The sequence below is a fragment of the Stenella coeruleoalba genome, assembly GCF_951394435.1.
Source record: "Stenella coeruleoalba genome assembly, chromosome: 1".
NCBI classification, from domain to species: Eukaryota; Metazoa; Chordata; class Mammalia; order Artiodactyla; family Delphinidae; genus Stenella; species Stenella coeruleoalba.
The window spans coordinates 5680001-5697168 of record NC_137169.1 but is presented as its reverse complement, the minus strand read 5'-3'; the positions used below and the strand labels follow the sequence as shown (position 1 = coordinate 5697168).

At 45.8% G+C, this 17168-nt stretch overlaps 3 protein-coding genes across 7 annotated transcripts in view; all 3 read right to left on the bottom strand.

The window, feature by feature from the left end:
- The window catches only part of PER3 (period circadian regulator 3), a 64213-nt gene extending 61441 nt beyond the window's left edge, over positions 1 to 2772 (bottom strand). For 4 of the 5 annotated variants that reach the window (XM_079913570.1, XM_079913571.1, XM_079913572.1 and 1 more), the window contains exons 1-3: positions 2021 to 2772; positions 1437 to 1582; positions 467 to 582 (exon numbers count right to left, since the gene is read on the bottom strand). In XM_079913570.1, coding sequence (XP_079769696.1) covers positions 467 to 582; positions 1437 to 1582; positions 2021 to 2199 — 441 coding nt within the window. In that variant the 5' untranslated portion in view covers positions 2200 to 2772. Of the gene's footprint in view, positions 1 to 61; positions 414 to 466; positions 583 to 1436; positions 1583 to 2020 lie in introns of those variants that run through there. The other variant, XM_079913574.1, reaches the window with a different exon arrangement.
- Positions 2773 to 6717: 3945 nt separating this feature from the next.
- Positions 6718 to 15753, bottom strand: VAMP3 (vesicle associated membrane protein 3; the record flags this gene model as incomplete). Its single annotated transcript, XM_079941810.1, has 5 exons — positions 6718 to 8526; positions 9352 to 9403; positions 10189 to 10347; positions 13612 to 13693; positions 15485 to 15753. 5 exons carry the CDS (start codon positions 15751 to 15753, stop codon positions 8507 to 8509), a joined length of 582 nt encoding a protein of 193 aa, XP_079797936.1. The 3' UTR covers positions 6718 to 8506.
- A 1363-nt stretch (positions 15754 to 17116) lies between these two features.
- Positions 17117 to 17168, bottom strand: part of CAMTA1 (calmodulin binding transcription activator 1) — a gene marked incomplete at its 5' end in the record, with an annotated part of 885827 nt that continues 885775 nt past the window's right edge. Inside the window, 1 exon segment of the mRNA XM_079918494.1 lies at positions 17117 to 17168. This exon segment is cut by the window's right edge and continues 3195 nt beyond it.

Here is a 17168-nt window from a genome sequence, read left to right as displayed (position 1 = left end):
AAAGAGATACACTAAATATCTCTTCCAAAATTTTACAAAAAATGACAGCATCTCAACTCACCTGCTCTATAAAATCCAGTTGTTGCAACTTGAAGTAGTAGGTATTGGAACTAAGAATGATATAAATAGGAATTAACAATTCGGAGATTAGAATAAGATGCAGGAAATCACTCTGCAGTGTTATTTTTTTCTTCCTTTGAGAGAACTCAGGGATGCTAAGGAGAGAGAGGCACCTCATGACGGAAGCAAAGCCAACTACTACTTATGTGTTGCCTCCTGTTTTTAGATGTTTTCTCTGGCAAGGGCAGGAGAAACTCCACAAGGCCTCTTTAACAGTTTTCTCCTATGCTTGACCTCAAACTGTGGTTACTGAAATGCTCAGTTATTATTTAAAAAAATCTACATCTAGATAAGATCGTTAGGAAAAATCACCCAGGTTGATATGGCAAAATCTGTGAATTCTTACTGTGTTTTTGGAAGTGTGCTCTGAAGCAACAGCGGCCAGCTCCTCAAGACTGTACATGGTCACGTCTGCTTGAGGCGCTCCATTCTGATTGAGAATCTGGAAAAACTCACTGTTTGCTAAGAAACACAGGAAAATAAATAGGTAGTCCAGTGACAAGAGTATCTTTAGGAAATCGTTTTTCATCAGTATAAAAGCAGGCTTGCTTTTTAGGATGAGGACACCTCAGCACGTTTTCCTTGAAACCAGATCGTTTTCTTCTTTCAACTAAAATACTGATAGTTGTACAAACTTAAGATTTTGAATTTTATGAATTCTGCATGTTCCAGATCACAAGGAATGAGACACACCGAAGGTACCAAAACAAGGTACTGAAACCCCAAATTCCAAATACACACACAGGAAATCTGTATGGCAGAAACATTATTCCAGGATTCAGGAACTATATACCATCTATGAAGCCACAGAGGTTTGTGCTACAGAATGCGTATTTTTAAAATCCCTTGAGAAGAAGTCTGAAAAGCCATAAAAAGAAAAAAATGTTTACAACCATTCGTTTTTAATTTGGTAAATTCCTGATACATCATGACTGTATTTTAAAAGTATGTCTATGGCAGGGAAATGTAAATGTATTTAATCAAGTGTATTTTTCCCCTAATAGTCACAGAAGACAATATCCTTTTAAAAAGTGAATCTTCAAAATGTGCTTATGCCGAGCTCTACTCTCCTGAAACAAGTCAGCAAAATACTGCACAGTTACTAAGCTATGACACAGATAAGGTTCTCCGAGTGCTCATGTGAAAAACTAAGATGCTAATGCCATCAGTGTAGATTTGCACATCTCACATAAAGCGCCATAAAGAGCTCAAAACATTTCTGTGCCTAAAACCAGGCAGACAACTGCTCCGGCCCGGCTGCTGTTTACGAGCAGTGGCGTCCGTGCACGCCTGTATTCCCTCTCCAGCCCGTTTACCTTGCACGCTGTGTACGCAGCGAAGGGCATAGTTGAGAGCATCCAGGGTGCTTGGTTTACTCTGTCTCTCTGACGGAAAGTATTTTTTCATTTCTTGGACAACCGTTATAAGGTCTTTGGAAACTCTGTTTTGATCTTGGGGTTCACTGTAAGATAAAAAAGATTCTAAATTCACACTTTCGATTATAATAAGTCAACTTTTACTGAACAGCGTATTTCATGCCAGGCCCGCTTTCTAAGCCCTTAACATGGATCAGCTCGTTTAGTTCACAGATTCATTATCCACCACTTTTTTTTTTTTTTTTTTTTTTTTTACAGGTGGAGAATCCCAGGCAAAGAAATTGGTAAACATCAAGCATTTTCCACTCTCTTATTCCCACTTCAGCCTAGAGTCAGCTAAATTCCTCAACCACTTTTTACCTTTTGGTTAATTTCCTTCAGTTTCTCCAGGGTATTTCATTCTAAGTTGTCTGAGTCTCTTTAAACTTTTTCCTAGGCTTACAAACAAAATATAGAAAGATGTAAGCCCGCCTTTCCCCTCTACCACCCTAGCAGAGAACAACAAACACATCAGGTTATTTCACCTGTTGCTGGTCTGCACGTATTTGCTCCGCAGCTGGTATTTCCGGCTCCACATCTCAGCAGAGTCCTTCCCCAGCGCCTCAGGACCGCTGGCCTGTGGTCCTTCAAGTTCATGAGGCTGCCTCCGCCTAGAGTCCTGAGATTTACCACCGGACACTTCCAGATCTTCACAGGGATCCATCGCTCGCCCGGCAGTCCTCAGCCTGTCGCCTGCTACTTTGCTACTTTGCGATCGGCGACGGAAATGTACTTCTCATTTTGGTCCAGGCCATCGTCTCAGAGAAAATGTCAGTCATCACAAGCCGGCAAGTAGAGGTACTCTTTCTGCTCCTCCGGGGGCACTTTTCTCCCCAGTATTTCCCTGCGGTCTTGGACGTCTCCGCTCACGGGAGGTCCACCGTGGAGGGGGACGGTGGAAACAAAGGTGACAAGTGTCAGGAGAAACACAATCTGATGCTGGAAGCTCGGCTGTGGCTCGCGGGCTGGGCAGCCCCAGGGGGATCTCGGCTCCGGCCGCCCCGAGAGTCGGCGTGCACCCAGGACCCGCACCCGGCAAGGGGCAACTTGAAGCACAAAGTTCCCACAGCGCAGGACAGGCTCAGGGCGACGGCGCCCGGCGGGCCCCGAGGCCTCCCCGCCCGGGCCGAGCCCTCACCCGCCGCCGCCGCCGCCTCCCGCGGACCCGCGCGCCGCCGCTTGCCCAGCTGACCCGGCCCCACGCAGTCTCGAGGCCAGCAGCGTGCCGGGCGGTCGCGGGCGCCGCACCCCCCGCGCACCACGTGACGCGGTCCCGCCCCCGGGTCGCGCGATTGGCTGCCGCTGCCGGCTCTGCGGGACCCCATTGGCCTGGGGGCGGGACCCGCGCAGGGGCGCCCCGGTTACATAAGCGGAGGCGTGTGAGCGGGGCAAAGGTCCCGGAGCTCTTTACGTAACGCCGGGGGTCGGCCGGAGGACGGCGCTCGGCCAATCCCGGCCGTCTGGCACGTAAGGAGGGGGCAGAGGGGCCCTGAGGAGGCTCCAGTCCCCGCCCCGCTCCCGGCCCCGGGGGATGGGCCCCGGGGGCCGCTGGAGCGAGCGCGGCAGTGATTAGGGCGCTGGAGCCGCCAGTCATGAGGGGGCGGGCCCCGGGCGGCGGGGTGGGCGGGGCCTGCGCGGCCTCCACGTGAGCGGCCGCGGCTGCCCCAGCTCCAGAGTTGGGGAGAGCGGCGCAGCGCTGAGGGCGGATCGGGACCACGCTTGGCAGACGTCCCAGTGCTTTCCCTGCGTCTTCTGGGGTTCCCGTCGTTTCCGTTTTTCTTAACGACCTTCTTGCTCTCGCTCCTGCGGACTCTTAAGTGAGGGGCTGTGAGGACCCGGCAGTGTAGCAGCCCTGGAAAGATCAAACCCGATTTTCAGAAGCGGAATTCTGACAGCGAAACTTAAAACATTTTCCCTGGTCTTCCTAAAGTTAAAGATTCACTTAGCAACTGGAGGAAGACAAGTGCCTGTAAAAGACATTATTTTGGGAAAGGAAGGTGTAGAGAAGGCCTTTAAAAAACACCGTCGGAAGACTCTTTTTATTTGTGTCTCGACTCCTCCGAAGTGGAAGGTGCCATGTAGAACTCCGCCCCTCTCCGGTGCCTGGTACATCAGAAATCTTAAGTATTGGTTGGATGAATGAAAGGAATTGTAAATAAGAGGAGGGGAAAGTGAAGTGTGGTAACTGTTCATATTAGGTATTGGATAAACCACCTTATTTCTCCAAATGATGCTTACTCTCTTCCGAATCTCTATTTTGTTAAACTGCATTCATTCAGCAAATATTTACTGAGTGCAGGTCTGGGGATGGCAGGTTTTGATGAAGGGAGAACAGAGAACTGTTTTCCACATGCCATGTTTGAGATGTGCACTAAACATCCAAGTGGAGTGAGTGGTCAGGTAGGCAATTGGATCTCCCAGCTGGGAACTTAGGGGAGAAGCCGGGGGTGGAGATACAAGTTTACATTTGGCAGTCGTCACAGTCTCTATGGAGTTCACAGTGATGGGTGAAATGGTGTCAGTGAGAGAGTGCCGATAGAGAGAAAAGGGCCAAAGACCAAGATTTGGGGCACACAGAGATTCAGAGGTCAGGCAGAGAACCAAGCAAAGAATAAGGAGCCATAGATGAGGCTGAAAGAAAACCAGAGGAGTGTGGGATCCTGGAAGCTTGATAACGAAGCATTTCAAGGAGAGAGCTGGCAACTTTATCAAATGCTGGTGATAAGCAGAGTGAGACAAAGGCTGAGAATTTCCTGTTGGGCTTCAGCAAGATGGTGACCTTGGTTAAAGACGTCTCAGTGGTGTGGATTGAAGAAAAGTAGGATGTGAGGCAATGACTACAGGAAGACATAGGGAGGAATTTTGCTGTGACGAGCTATAGACAAGTATTTGTTGGCTGGAGGGAGGGATGTGGGCATCACTATTAAGTGATGGGGTGATCCAATAAGAAGGGAGAAGTGAATGACGCAGGAGGGAAGGGCTGCAGACAAGAGGCAGTTGCCAGAGCGAAGTCCTTCGTGAGGCTGGGGATCCAGAGCCTTGGCCAGAGGCAGGCACTTCTCCCAACAGGGGATTGTCCGTCTTGGCGGTATAAAGCCAAGTAGAAGATTTCTAAATGCACTTAGCTTGCTATTTAAAGAATGAGAAAAAAAAATTATTTTCTAATAATTATGCCATAATTGGTTTATTTAGTAAATTCTACTTTTACAGATTGAATTTTCTGCTACTATGAAAAGCAGCTCAGTTGGAAATAAGTTTGCTTATTTTTAAATGCACTAAGCAGTCTGGTCAATTTTATTTTATCTTATTTTTAAGGTATTTTTTTTAATTTATTTATTTTTGGCTGCATTGGGTCTTTGTTGCTGTGTGCCGGCTTTCTCTAGTTGAGGCGAGCGGGGGCTACTGTTTGTTGCGGTGTGCAGGCTTCTCATTGCTTCTCTTGTTGCGGAGCACGGGCTCTAGGCGCACGGGCTTCAGTAGTTGTGGCATGCGGGCTCAGCAGTTGTGGCTCACGAGCTCTAGAGCACAGGCTCAGTAGTTGTGGCGCACGGGCTTAGTTGCTCCGCAGCATGTGGGATCTTCCCGGACCAGGGCTGGAACCCGTGTCCCCTGCACGGGCAGGCGGATTCTTAACCACTGCGCCACCAGGGAAGCCCGAGTCTGGTCAATTTTAAAGCAAATAATGAATTATCATTCAGAGCCAATAAAAAAAGTTGCCATACTTTAAGAAACATTTTATTGGTGATGCAAATCTAGAATTATCGTGTAAGAGACACAAGTCATTAGAAAATACAAGACACGGGGAATTTGCCCCCATTCTTTGACTGAAGTTGTTGACACAAAGGAAGATGTTCACAAACATTCCATTTCTCCTCAGGGTGACAGACAGGACTCCCTCCCACCTCTGAGGTGAGCCACGGTCACCTGATCTGCTTTGGCCAATGAAACGTGAGCAGACGTGAGCAGAACGTGCCGGCTCCACTTCCAGGCGCAGGCGTTGAGAGCCAGTGCACAATTCCTGCCGGTCCCTTCCTTTCCTTCCGCAGTGATAACCGGAAACGAATGTTTACAGGAAGTCCCCTCACCCCACCCCGCAGGGACTGACGACAGAGCCTCCCTGCTGACTGGCGTGGGACACAGAGCACGAGCAAGGAAAAAACTTTGAGCCGTGGCGATTTGGGAGGTGTCTGGTACATAGCACCCCTCCAGCGTATCCTGAGTGACGTAGATGGTGACCAAAAAGAGCGGCAAGTCCAGTGGGTTTGGCTAGTGTGGTCACTGGGTCGGTGATGGCGCCATTTCTGGAGCAGACACTGTGAATGATTGGAGGAGGGGCACGGGCAGGGGATGTTTCCTTCTGGTGAACGTTTGAGAGGCTTACGTGCAATAGGCCAGGCCTCATCAGCAGATGAATGAATAGAGGGATCATGAACACAGATAAGATTGCCTGGGGAGGGTAAGTAGAATGGAAACAGAAGCCCCCAAGGAACCCTGACATTTAAGGGAGAAGCAGAGAAAGAGGAACCGCTTTAGGGTAGATTCTCCTTTGAAAATGGCACCAAAAGTTCACACGCATTTCATTATATCATGTTCCCGAACAAAAGGCACGATTCCACACTTACTGCTTTCCCAGGGACACAATCGCACGCCAGACAAGAAAAGCAGTGACTGTCTATCCGAGGCAATGGAAAAACGTCAACCTGCTTATCGCAGGAGTCTACTGAAAACTGGCATTTTATTGTGAACATATGCAAGTCTCCTTCCACCCATAGTATATTGTTCCCTAGGGCTCGCAGAGTAAGAGTGGAAGTACATTCAAGGGGAAAGATATGCAGAATGAAAACAAGATGCGTCCCTCTCCCACCCAAGTCATCTTCCCACGCCCCACGTGGGCAGCGACCTGGTCCAGCACATACCGGCCGGCTCTATACTAGTCACTTCTGAAAGACCATATATTTAAGAAACTCAAAAGCCAAATTCTGAACGTTTTAGGAATCATAAGAAAGCCAGTTTCCCACTCATCTCCTCTACTGAAAGGCACTTTTCACATGGGGAGTGGTATGCAAGGAACTCAGAGTCCTCAGGGAGGGGACTGGTGAGAGAGCAAGAGAGGAAGGGGACTTGGGGTCTGTAAGGGCGACGCGGGTTGAGCAGCAACCCTACAAGCAACACAAGCACTGAGTTATGTTTATAAACACTTTATTCAGTTTGTTATAGTGGGCGACTTCCCAGCTAAACGCACAGATATAGGCGAAGTATTCCTGGGTTAACGCAGCAGCCAGTGGGTTACGTGGGACTGAGCATCGAGGCCAAGGAGAGAGCACCGAGGATTCAGAGTCGACCCGGCCGGAGACCTGAGCCGAGGGTGGGCCAACGTCCCAACACTGACAGCTGCTCCCTTCTTCCCAGGTGGGCACACTGCAAGGCATATTTTCAACTTCACACCATTTCACTGATATCAGGGGAACAGATATTACAGAAATGGAACCTGGGTCCTGGTGCACCTTAACTGTTGCTTTGTAAGTCACAAACTAGTGTGTGAACAAGAATTTTAGAATATTCCGCTAACGGTGAGCCACAGGGCGGTAAGACTCCTTTCCCCCTCACTGCCTCGTCTGTTTTCATTCCTACCTGAATTCCTGTCCTTAAGCCACACACCCTGATGTCCAAAGTCTCACGTACACAACAAAAGCCTCTCAGATGACAACAGCTATTCCCAAAGCAGCATCTTATGCAGACAGTCTGTGACATCAAAGAAAGAAAGTGTCTCTGGTTAGCTATCCTCTGTAAAAACTCGTTCCCCCTGACCAATGCCTAATCGAGAGCATAATTTAGAAGGCAGATTTAGGAAGTGGACTATGGATCAAAATAGGAAACAAACCCCAAAAAGCTATCGTCCGTGGGAACTGGGCCAGAAAATGACCAGTTCACAGATGGTCTCACTTGAAGACTACAGAACTGTTGGTCACATAATTATTAGAAACATATTGGAGTCTACAGCTGATAATCTGCAAATGGCTGGGTAAAACTGTGTCTACAGGAATGAGATGGTCAGTCGAGCTCAAACCTTCTCTAACCCCCAGGAAAAATGCTGGGTCGGAAGGAGAGTCGCAAGACCTACAGCCTTTCAAGGGCAAGAAAGGCCTGCCAGGATGTCAGAGGTTCACACACAATATTACAATTTTAATTCTGAAGGGCACCTTGAGTCCCACTGGTCACTTTTCTGAACTTATCTACCAGGAACAGACTTGACATCTGACTGGGATTTAACTTTTTGGCAAAACAGAAACTTTGGTCACAGCCACAGTTCTATAAAAATGTTTTAACGAGGTTATTATTTCTGATTAAAACAATATTTTTAGCAAGTGATACATAACAGTAACAAGAAAGTAAACATCTTCATATCTAATGCACGAGCAAAAACTCTTTACCAGCATCTTGTTTTAAATACAGCCAAAGAGTCAGCAGTGTTTATAAACAGTAGAGAGTTCTCTTAAAGGGAATCAGAAAAATAGCAAAATAAGGCACAGTCTGTATTTGTGTTAGGCAGTAGTGTTCTTTCTGGAAGGCACAAATTGGAATCTGACTACCCAAAGGTTTAAAATGAGGGTAATGTCATATGACTAGGACAGCTAACTTGGAACAAATTTCCTTAACTGGAATCACTGGCAGTTAATCAGACAACATTACTGCTAGGTTATTACACTCTGCAACTTAAGAAGTCTTCTTCATCAGCCCATATGTAAATTTGAAAAGGCACTGTGCAAAATGGGGGCTGGGCTGACTACACCTCTAGTTTGGAGTGCATATTACAAAACAAAGGCACATTTCCTAGAAAACAAACTTTACACTCACTAACAGAAAATAATCGTTTTAGATATAACAGTAGGTAAGCTTGATAATATAGCAGGTTCTAAATCAAAACTCTTGAAGAGGTTTCTTGAACAGCAGGCTGGAGTTTCACTGGTTCTTCAGGAAGAAACACTCCACACTAATAAGCAGGGGAGATGCAAAAAGTGGAAAAACAACAGTTTAGTCGTTCAGTGCAAATACAGAATAAACATCAAACACTGCAGTCTAAGTGTGAACAGAAATTCAATTTCTGTCCAATTTCCTGTTAGTGGCTTTTCTACATTTTTTTGGAAGGCTAGAGGAGGCTGTCTAAAAAAGGATCCAAGATATATTTCTTTAAATAGTTCTCACGTACTGGGCTATGAATGGCAATGGGCTGTTCCAATATTGTACACGGTAGCAGTAGTAATGATCATAATAATAATAATGATAGTTGTGTGTATACATATTTCTTTATATAACTATTACTATTATATGCCAGGCACCATCCTAAGCACCTTTTATATATTAACAGCTTTGTCCTCATAACAAACGTGAGGTAGGTACTATTATTATCCCCGTTTTATAAATGAGGAAACTGAGGTTCAGAGATATTAAATTACTTGCCCAAGGCCACACAACTGGATGGTGGAGCTAGGGTGGATCACAGGTAGTCCATGCTTTTAATCACTAGACTACACTATTTCTCATAAAAGGAAACCTCTGATGAAAATATATTCAGAGAGAAAACTTACTTCCACTCATTCAGTGGAAATGAGTAAATTTTCTCTAACGTCAAAGGATTACTGTTTATATCGGAAAATCTCAGACTCAGCACCCAAGTACTTAAAACACTTAATAATGAAAACAAAAACCTTTGGGATAAACTAACATCTCCGAGGGAACTTTTATTTGGAGTTCCTGTATATGCAGTCAATTGTGAGCAGAGGAGGCTTCTGCAAGGAGTCTGGAGCAGGGAACTCACCAATGATGATGACAATGATGATGACGACAACACTGATCCCTATTGCCCACATCTGTAACGACACATACGTCCATTTCATATTCAAAACTAGAGATTAACGTGCTTACTGAAGAGTATCATATATCGTTCTAGTCACAGAAGGAGAAATAAAGGTGCACCACCATCTGAAATATTCATAATTTTTAAAGCCTAAACTTAATGTTCTCAATTAGGGCCTGGAAGTTACTTATCTGCTTTTTATAACATGTTCAAATGATCTGTGGTCCCTACATAGGCCTTTGTGTATACCTGTCTTCCACCTAAAGAAGGGCTACTAAGCCTGTCCCATACGTCAGAAAGTGTCACTTCCAACCCAGGAAGGGATCTGATCGCAGCACATTTCTTTCGCAGCTGTGTAACCTCTGCTTTGGGCCATGCTCCTTGCGCAGCTGCTTCCTGCTCTTCTGTGGAGCACACTGCGGCTTTCGAGTGGCTCTTCCCTTTGACACTGGAGCCATTCACAGCCACGTGGAAACTGACCACCTGTCCAGCCCTCTCCTGTCAACCTGTGTGCAGGGCTCTGCTGGGGTGGAGGGCTGGAAGGGGCTTAGGTCTACGATTGATTTGGGATGCTCCTGTTCTACATGCTTCTGAAGGTCGGCCCCAGAACATGGAGAATTCCCAGTTGTGGGGACAGGAAGAGGAGATGCAGTCAGTGTTTTAGATTCAGAGTCAATCCACGCTTCCACGCGAGGGAAGGCAAACTCAAGATTCATGAAAGTTCAATATGTGTAGCCTCTGTCTACCCCGAGACTACAGAGGGGGACTTAATGTAAAGACCAGTTAAAAGCGAACTACCTTGCAATTCTTCCACCAGTATTTTCTCTTCAGCTTGGCAGCACTCGTTTCAAATTGGGAGGCTCCTGCCTGCAGTGCGTCTGCACGGTCATCCAACTCAGAGAGCTTCTGATCTCTTTCCAACACCTTATCCACGTTGACCCTCATGATGTCCACCACCTGACGAATATGATCACGCTCAGTTACACGTAAAGGAGTGAAGAACAAAACTCCTCAGTGAAATTTACCGGCATTTTTTTTTTCAGGTCAGCACTTTACTACTTTGAGCCAAACTTCCATTCAAAAAAAAGAAAAAAGGGCTCACCCTTTCAAGTTAAAAACATGCAGCAAACTAGGAATAGAAGGGAACTTCCTTAACATAGTAAAGGGCATCTATGGAAAAACCCACAACTAACATCCATGCTCAGTGGTGAAAGACAAGGAGGCCCACCTTCACCACTGTTGTTCAACATTGTACTGGAAGTTCTGGCCAGAGAAATTAGGTAAGAAAAAGAAATAAAAGACATCCAAATTAGAAAAGAAGTAAAGTGATCTCTATTTGCAGATGTTTCCATGTACAGAAAATACCAAAGTATCTACCAAAAAACCCTACTAAAGTTAGTAAACAAACAGTAAAGTTTTAGGGTACAAGCTCAATAGCCATAAATGAGCGTGCTTCCACACACTAGCAATGAAAGGGAGATTAAGAAAACAATTCCATACGATAACACCTAAAAGAATAAAATACCTAGCGATAAATTAAACCAAGGAGGCCAAAGACTTGCACACTGAAAACTGTGAAACACTGCTGAAAGGAATTAGACCTAATGAAATGGGAAAACATCCCATGTTCATAGATTGAAAGACTTAATATTTTTAAGAGGGCAGTACTCCCCCAAGTGATGTACATATGTATAGATTCAACACAATCTCTATCAAAATTCCAATGGCTTGGTTTTTTTTTTGCAGAAAGGGAAAAACCAATCCTCAAATTCATATGGAATGCCAAGGGGCCCTGAATACCCAAAACAGTATTGAAAAAGAAAAACAAAATTGGAGGAGTCACACTTTCCAATTTCAAAACTTGGTGCTGGGACAACTGGACAGTCACTTCATGAAGCTGGACCCTTACCTAACCCCAAATGCAAAAATTAACTCAAAATGGATCAATGATCTGAGTATACAGCTAAAACTATAAACCTCTTAGAAGAAAACGTAAGAGTAAATCCTTACAACTTTGAATTTGGCCGTGGATTTGACACCAAAAGCAAGAGCAACAAGAGAAAAAATAGATAAATTGGACTTCATAAAAATTAAAACCTTTTGTGCATCAAAAGACATTGTTGTCATGGCTGTGAAAAGACAATCCACAAGATGTAAGAAAATATTTGCAAATCATGTATCTGACAAAGATTTAATATCCAGAATATATAAAGAATTCTTATCAACCAACACCAGAAACAGACCACCCAATTAAAGAATTGGCAATGGACTTGAACAGACATTTCTACAAAGAATATATACAAACGGCCAACAAGCACATGAAAATATATTCAACATCATTGGTCATTAGGAAATGCAAACCAAAACCACGATGAGTTACTAACTCATACTCATCAGGATGGCTATAACCAAAAAAATGGAAAATAACAAGTGTTGGTGATGATGTGGAAGAACAGGAACTCTCGGACATGGCTAGTGGGAGTGTAAAATAGTACATCACTGTGGAAGAGTCTGGCAGTTCCTCAAAGAGTTAAACACACTAGGGCTTCCCTGGTGGCGCCGTGGTTGAGAGTCCGCCTGCCGATGCAGGGGACACAGGTTCGTGCCCCGGTCTAGGAATATCCCACATGCCGCGAAGCGGCTGGGCCTGTGAGCCATGGCCGTTAGGCCTGCACGTCCGGAGCCTGTGCTCCGCAACGGGAGGGGCCACAGCAGTGAGAGGCCCGCGTACCGCAAAAAAAAAAAAAAAAAAGTTAAACATAGTATTACTATACGATCCAGCAATTCTACTCCTAGACCCATAACCGAGAAATGAAAACAGGTGTACACATATAAACTTATATGCAAACGTTTATAGCAACACTGTTCATAACAGCCAAAAGGTGGAAACTCAAAAATCCACCAACAGATGAATGGATAAACAAATTGAGGTATCCATGTGCAGTGGAATACTACTCAGCCACAAAAATGATGTACTGATAAACGCTACAACTTTGTAGAACATGTGATGCTAAGTGAAAGAAGCCAGACACAAAAGGCCACGTATTGTATCCCTTTTATATGATACATCCAGAACAGGCACAACCAGAGCAACAGAAAGCCAATTAGAGGCTACCATTCGGGAGCAAGGGGGAATGGGGAGTGATTACTAAATGCATACAGGGTGTTCTTCAGGGATAGAGGAAAAAACTGAAACTAGACAGAGGGAGTGGTTGTATAACACTGTGAATATACCAAATAGCCCGAATTGTACTCTTTAAAATGGTTAATTGTATGTTATGTAAATTTTACCTCAATCTAAAACAAAACAAAACAACTCTCTTTAGTAAAGAAAAAGGACCCAATTTGATTTCATAAGTTAACAGAAGTTTCATGTAGGATGGAATTAGAATGGGTTTCTCAGCATGAAAATGTAAAAATTTCACAATTAAGGTCATAAACAAAACCTTCAGACCAAAATATTACCATATGATTTAACAACAGAATCTAATATTAGTTTAACTCTGCTTTTTAAGGCAGCTAAATGCAGAAAGACCAAGATATCCTTGTTCAGCAGTGATGGCTTTTAGGACTGTGGAGATATTAATACTAGCTTGAATTTCTCAAACAATTTTCCATTGTAGGTCTGCATATATAGGGCAGAACAAAAGATGCTCTGAGGGTCTTCTAACTCAAGAATTCCACAGATACAGATCTGTTGGGCTAGAGAAGTTTCCCAGCACCTGCCTTCTGCATGTCGATAGGCAACAATCTACAGAGACTTGCTGGGCTGGGTAACTAGTACGTCACACTACTGGAGAAAGAATTTTGATGAAAAATCTGGTCAGAAGGATTGGTCCTGGCTTGCGCAATCTATAGGCCTAATCCTTAAAATTCTATTATTTTATAAAGTGGTTCTTTTTTCTTCTCTAATTTTTTATTTATTGTGGCAAAATATACATTACAAAGTGATTCTTGAAGGAATGTTCTCAGAGAGGAGAGCCTGTACTTTAGGTATGTGATTCGGTCACAGGAAAACAAGCTTGAAACCAGTAGGACATGACTTCTCAGAAGCTTAGGTAAGGGCTTGCAAAACAGTAGGGGACAAAATTTTTTTACGTTTATGACAGTCAAAATTTACTTTACATTCACACTTTTACGATCCTTTTTCTAAACAGAGCTATTCCCAGAGTGTTCCCATGTTGGCTTATGATTCATGTTTACAGCACTTCTGGGCAATACCTCATCCACTTGATTTTGTGTCTGCTGAAGTCTTCTACTACCGCCAGAGGCAGCGCTTGACCCTGCAGGTGCGCTTGTAGTCCTGAAACATGTAAAGACACAAGCATGAGTAAATTAGGATTCCGAACACACTTCTGTAAGTATGAAGATGTACTGGAGAAGCCTCAGTGTTAGGAATTTCAGAACTAAAGCAGAAAAAGAAAATCCTTCCTGCATCAACGAACAGAGGTCCAAATGACACCTCTTCTAATTCCTCTATAACTTTAAAGATTCACCCACGTGTTCAAAGGGACCAAGGTCTGAAGTGAAGGTTTAACAGGATCTCCTTTGTATCACTGAAGGACCTGATCCTAAGATAGGTAAACTCTGCTTTCCCATTTTTTATTACTTGTTTTAAGACCTACACCTACTTAAAGGCACTCAGTACTCTTCTGAGCTTTTCACTGTGGCAAGAATGGTCTTCATAGTTATGAACAATTATAGAATGCCCTTTTTCCAGTATGGAGAAATAGATTCAGTTAGAGAAACAGAGTCAGAAACACCAGGATGTGGGGTTGAGGGGGCGTCAGTGGGAAAGGTAAGATGAAGCAATGCTCCCTCTCTTAAGAGGTACTTCTTTTAAAATCCTCATCGAATTCTTTATTTTTCCCCCGGACAGATCTTTTTTGACCACTCTGGCTTTGAAGTCCTAATTGCGTCCATGACTTGGCAATGCTTTGGTTTTTCAGATATAGAAATATATAGCCTTGCCTTCTCTAATAGATCACAGACTCCTGTGTCTTAGAGGTCTCTTCCCCGTGTCTTGCATACAACGGCCACTGATTCACTGATTCAACCGACAGTTATTTTATACCTACCACGCGTCAAAGACCAGGGAAGCAGCAGATCCCACCCCTGCCCTCAGAGAGTTTATTGTCTGATCGATAATAGCGAAGGGCCATGTACTGGTGCATTTTCTCTAAGCATTTTCTCATTTAATCCTCAAAACTCTTTGAGGGGGACACTACTATTAACCTCATTTCAAAGATGAGTAAAGTAAGGTTTAGAAAGTCCACACCGCTGGCTGCAGTGGAGCCTGTGTTTAGACCAGGTTCTGTATAATTCTACGGATCTCAGTTTTAACCACCGCGATCTACTGGAACAGCAGCCTCAAGCAGGAACACTCCAGAGGGGTGGCCCTAGTTCCTGGAAGGAACTCTGCGAAAGCACCCATTCCTTCCTCCTCTGTAGGTGAGGAATGAGCAGGTTGGAGAGGGGACGCAGGGTCCTGGTGAATCTTGACACTTAGCGTTCGGGGAATGTTACCACGGGAAACTCCACGTTTTCAAGTACAAGAATGCTTCTGCTTAAAAAGAGAGCGGAGGCGCACAGCTCTGCGCCAGACTCCAGTCTGACCGCAGGTGCCTTCACACAGGACCCAGGTCTTTTCCCTTGCAACTTCCGGAGCCCAGCCCAGGCACCAGGCAGCGAGCAGGCTCTGCAGGACGAGGGCAGTGGTCACAGCTCCCCTTAGGGAACTTGGTGGGGGGGGGGGGGGGAGGAGGGGAAAAGGGGAAGCGGAGGGGCGGGGGCGGCTCTCCCTACCTCCGGAAAACCCCGGCCGCCCCGCCCTCACCCCTTCCGCGTCCGCCCGCCGGCCGCGGAGCCCTCCGGCGCGGCCGCCGGCGCCGCGGGACCGATCTGGCCCGTCTGCAGTCCGCACCTCCGGGGCCTCCACCCGCCCCCAGGCCTCGGGAGCCCCCCGCGAAGGCCCGCGCGGCCTGCGCCAGCGTCCGAGAGGCGGCGGACGGGAACCGGGCCGGGAGGGGGGTCCCAGCAGCGGGCCGCCGCCATCCGGGGCCGAGGCCGCTCCGCGTCGCGCCGTGTCACTCACATTTTGGCAGCGGCGGCAGCGGGCGAGGATCGGTGGACCGGCGCAGCGGGACAGGAGACCTGAGACCTGAGACCTGGGCGGGGCGGCGCGGGGGCGGTGACGTCACCGGGATGGGCCGACGGGTGGGCGGGGCGCGCGGGCGCGAGGGGGCGCGCCGGAAGGGGCGGGGCGTCTCGGGCGGGGCCACCGCAGATCGCTGAGGCAGATCTCTGGGCTGCAGCTCCATGTTTTTGCCGCCGCCGGTACGGACGCTGAGGCACGTGGTGCATTAGGCTCTGAAAAGGGACTGTGCAGATAAATGAAGGTGGGGACGTTTTACGTTATTCTGGGCCCGTGGGTCATTTCTCTGGCCCTGACAGTACTGGAGACAGCCCATGGGCTTCCGCTGAACGTGCCGCATTAACCCGGTGGTCCTGGAGACCAAGAAACTTGTCAAAATGAGGGGGGAAGTTCATTCAGGGTATTTGTCACAGGCGTCGATTGGATTAGGTTCCCTCTCTTCGTGTGTTCATTTGTGACACGTATATTTTTCACTGCACAGATCTTATTATAATCTGTTTATGGGAGCCTTGACGTGAGGGACTGTACTTTCTACGTTTCTGTATTTCCGGACCCCCAAGCACAGAGTAGGTCCTCAACTTTTGATTTCGGGTTGAGGCTGAGGCAAAAATCTGAATGCAGTGAGTTACTGTGCAAGGTCTTTAAGTTGTTACTGAAAGTATTCCTATCAACATCGGCAACTCCTACATTAAACAAACAAAACACCACAGAACACCAGTAAGTCAACTGGCAGATCAGATGAGAAATGAAAATAAACACCAAACTGTCTTTTCCAACTCTAAATGGCATAATTTGAAAAGGGAAATGTTAGTGTATATTAGAATAAACAAGAGAGTGTCACAGAGGAGGTGAGATTTGAGTTGGGTTAAGTAGCTAAAAAGAGAACTTTCCAGGCATGGGAGGAACAAACATCATGAACAAAGAAACAGTGGACATGGACATGGTTTGAACAGACCAACCAGGGTGTGCAGGTTGGGGCATAGGTGAAAATAAGGCCGAATAAAGATTGAAGATAAGCAAGAAAGGCAAATGTCATTTCAGTGCAGGGGGTTGTAGAAACCATCAAGGCCTCACGGATCTGGGAGCTCTATCACGCAAAACTTCTCTGGCAGCAGCAGTGGGGTGGATTAGATGGAAGAGGGACCACCAGGGAGACAAAAGATGAGGCTCTGCAGTGAAAGGGAATGAGACTGATGACGGAGCTCTTGGAAAGGAAGGCTGGTATGAGTAGTCAGCTGAAAAGTGCCTTTTAAAAAACTGCAAAGGGTTTTAACTGAAAAGGTGAATTCAGATCGGTGTCTTTATCTCTCCAATAACTGCCCTTAGTCAAATGACTGATAGGTTGAGCGATGCCTGAGAAGATAGCTGACAAGTAACTGTTTTAGGAACAGTGGCTCCAGTGAGAAACTTTTTCTTTCCTGTACAGATCTGAAACTATGTAACGTTCGCGGTCAAGACACTGTATCGGGATAGAAGGAAATATTTGAAATGATTTCGTATGGTGTGAAACGTGCTGATCACCTTGGATTTCAATATCAGTTGAGTTTAAAGCAAAACACACATAGTATGGGGAAATTTTCTTCATTTTTAATTTACAGCAGAAAGAATATAAAGCATTCAGAAA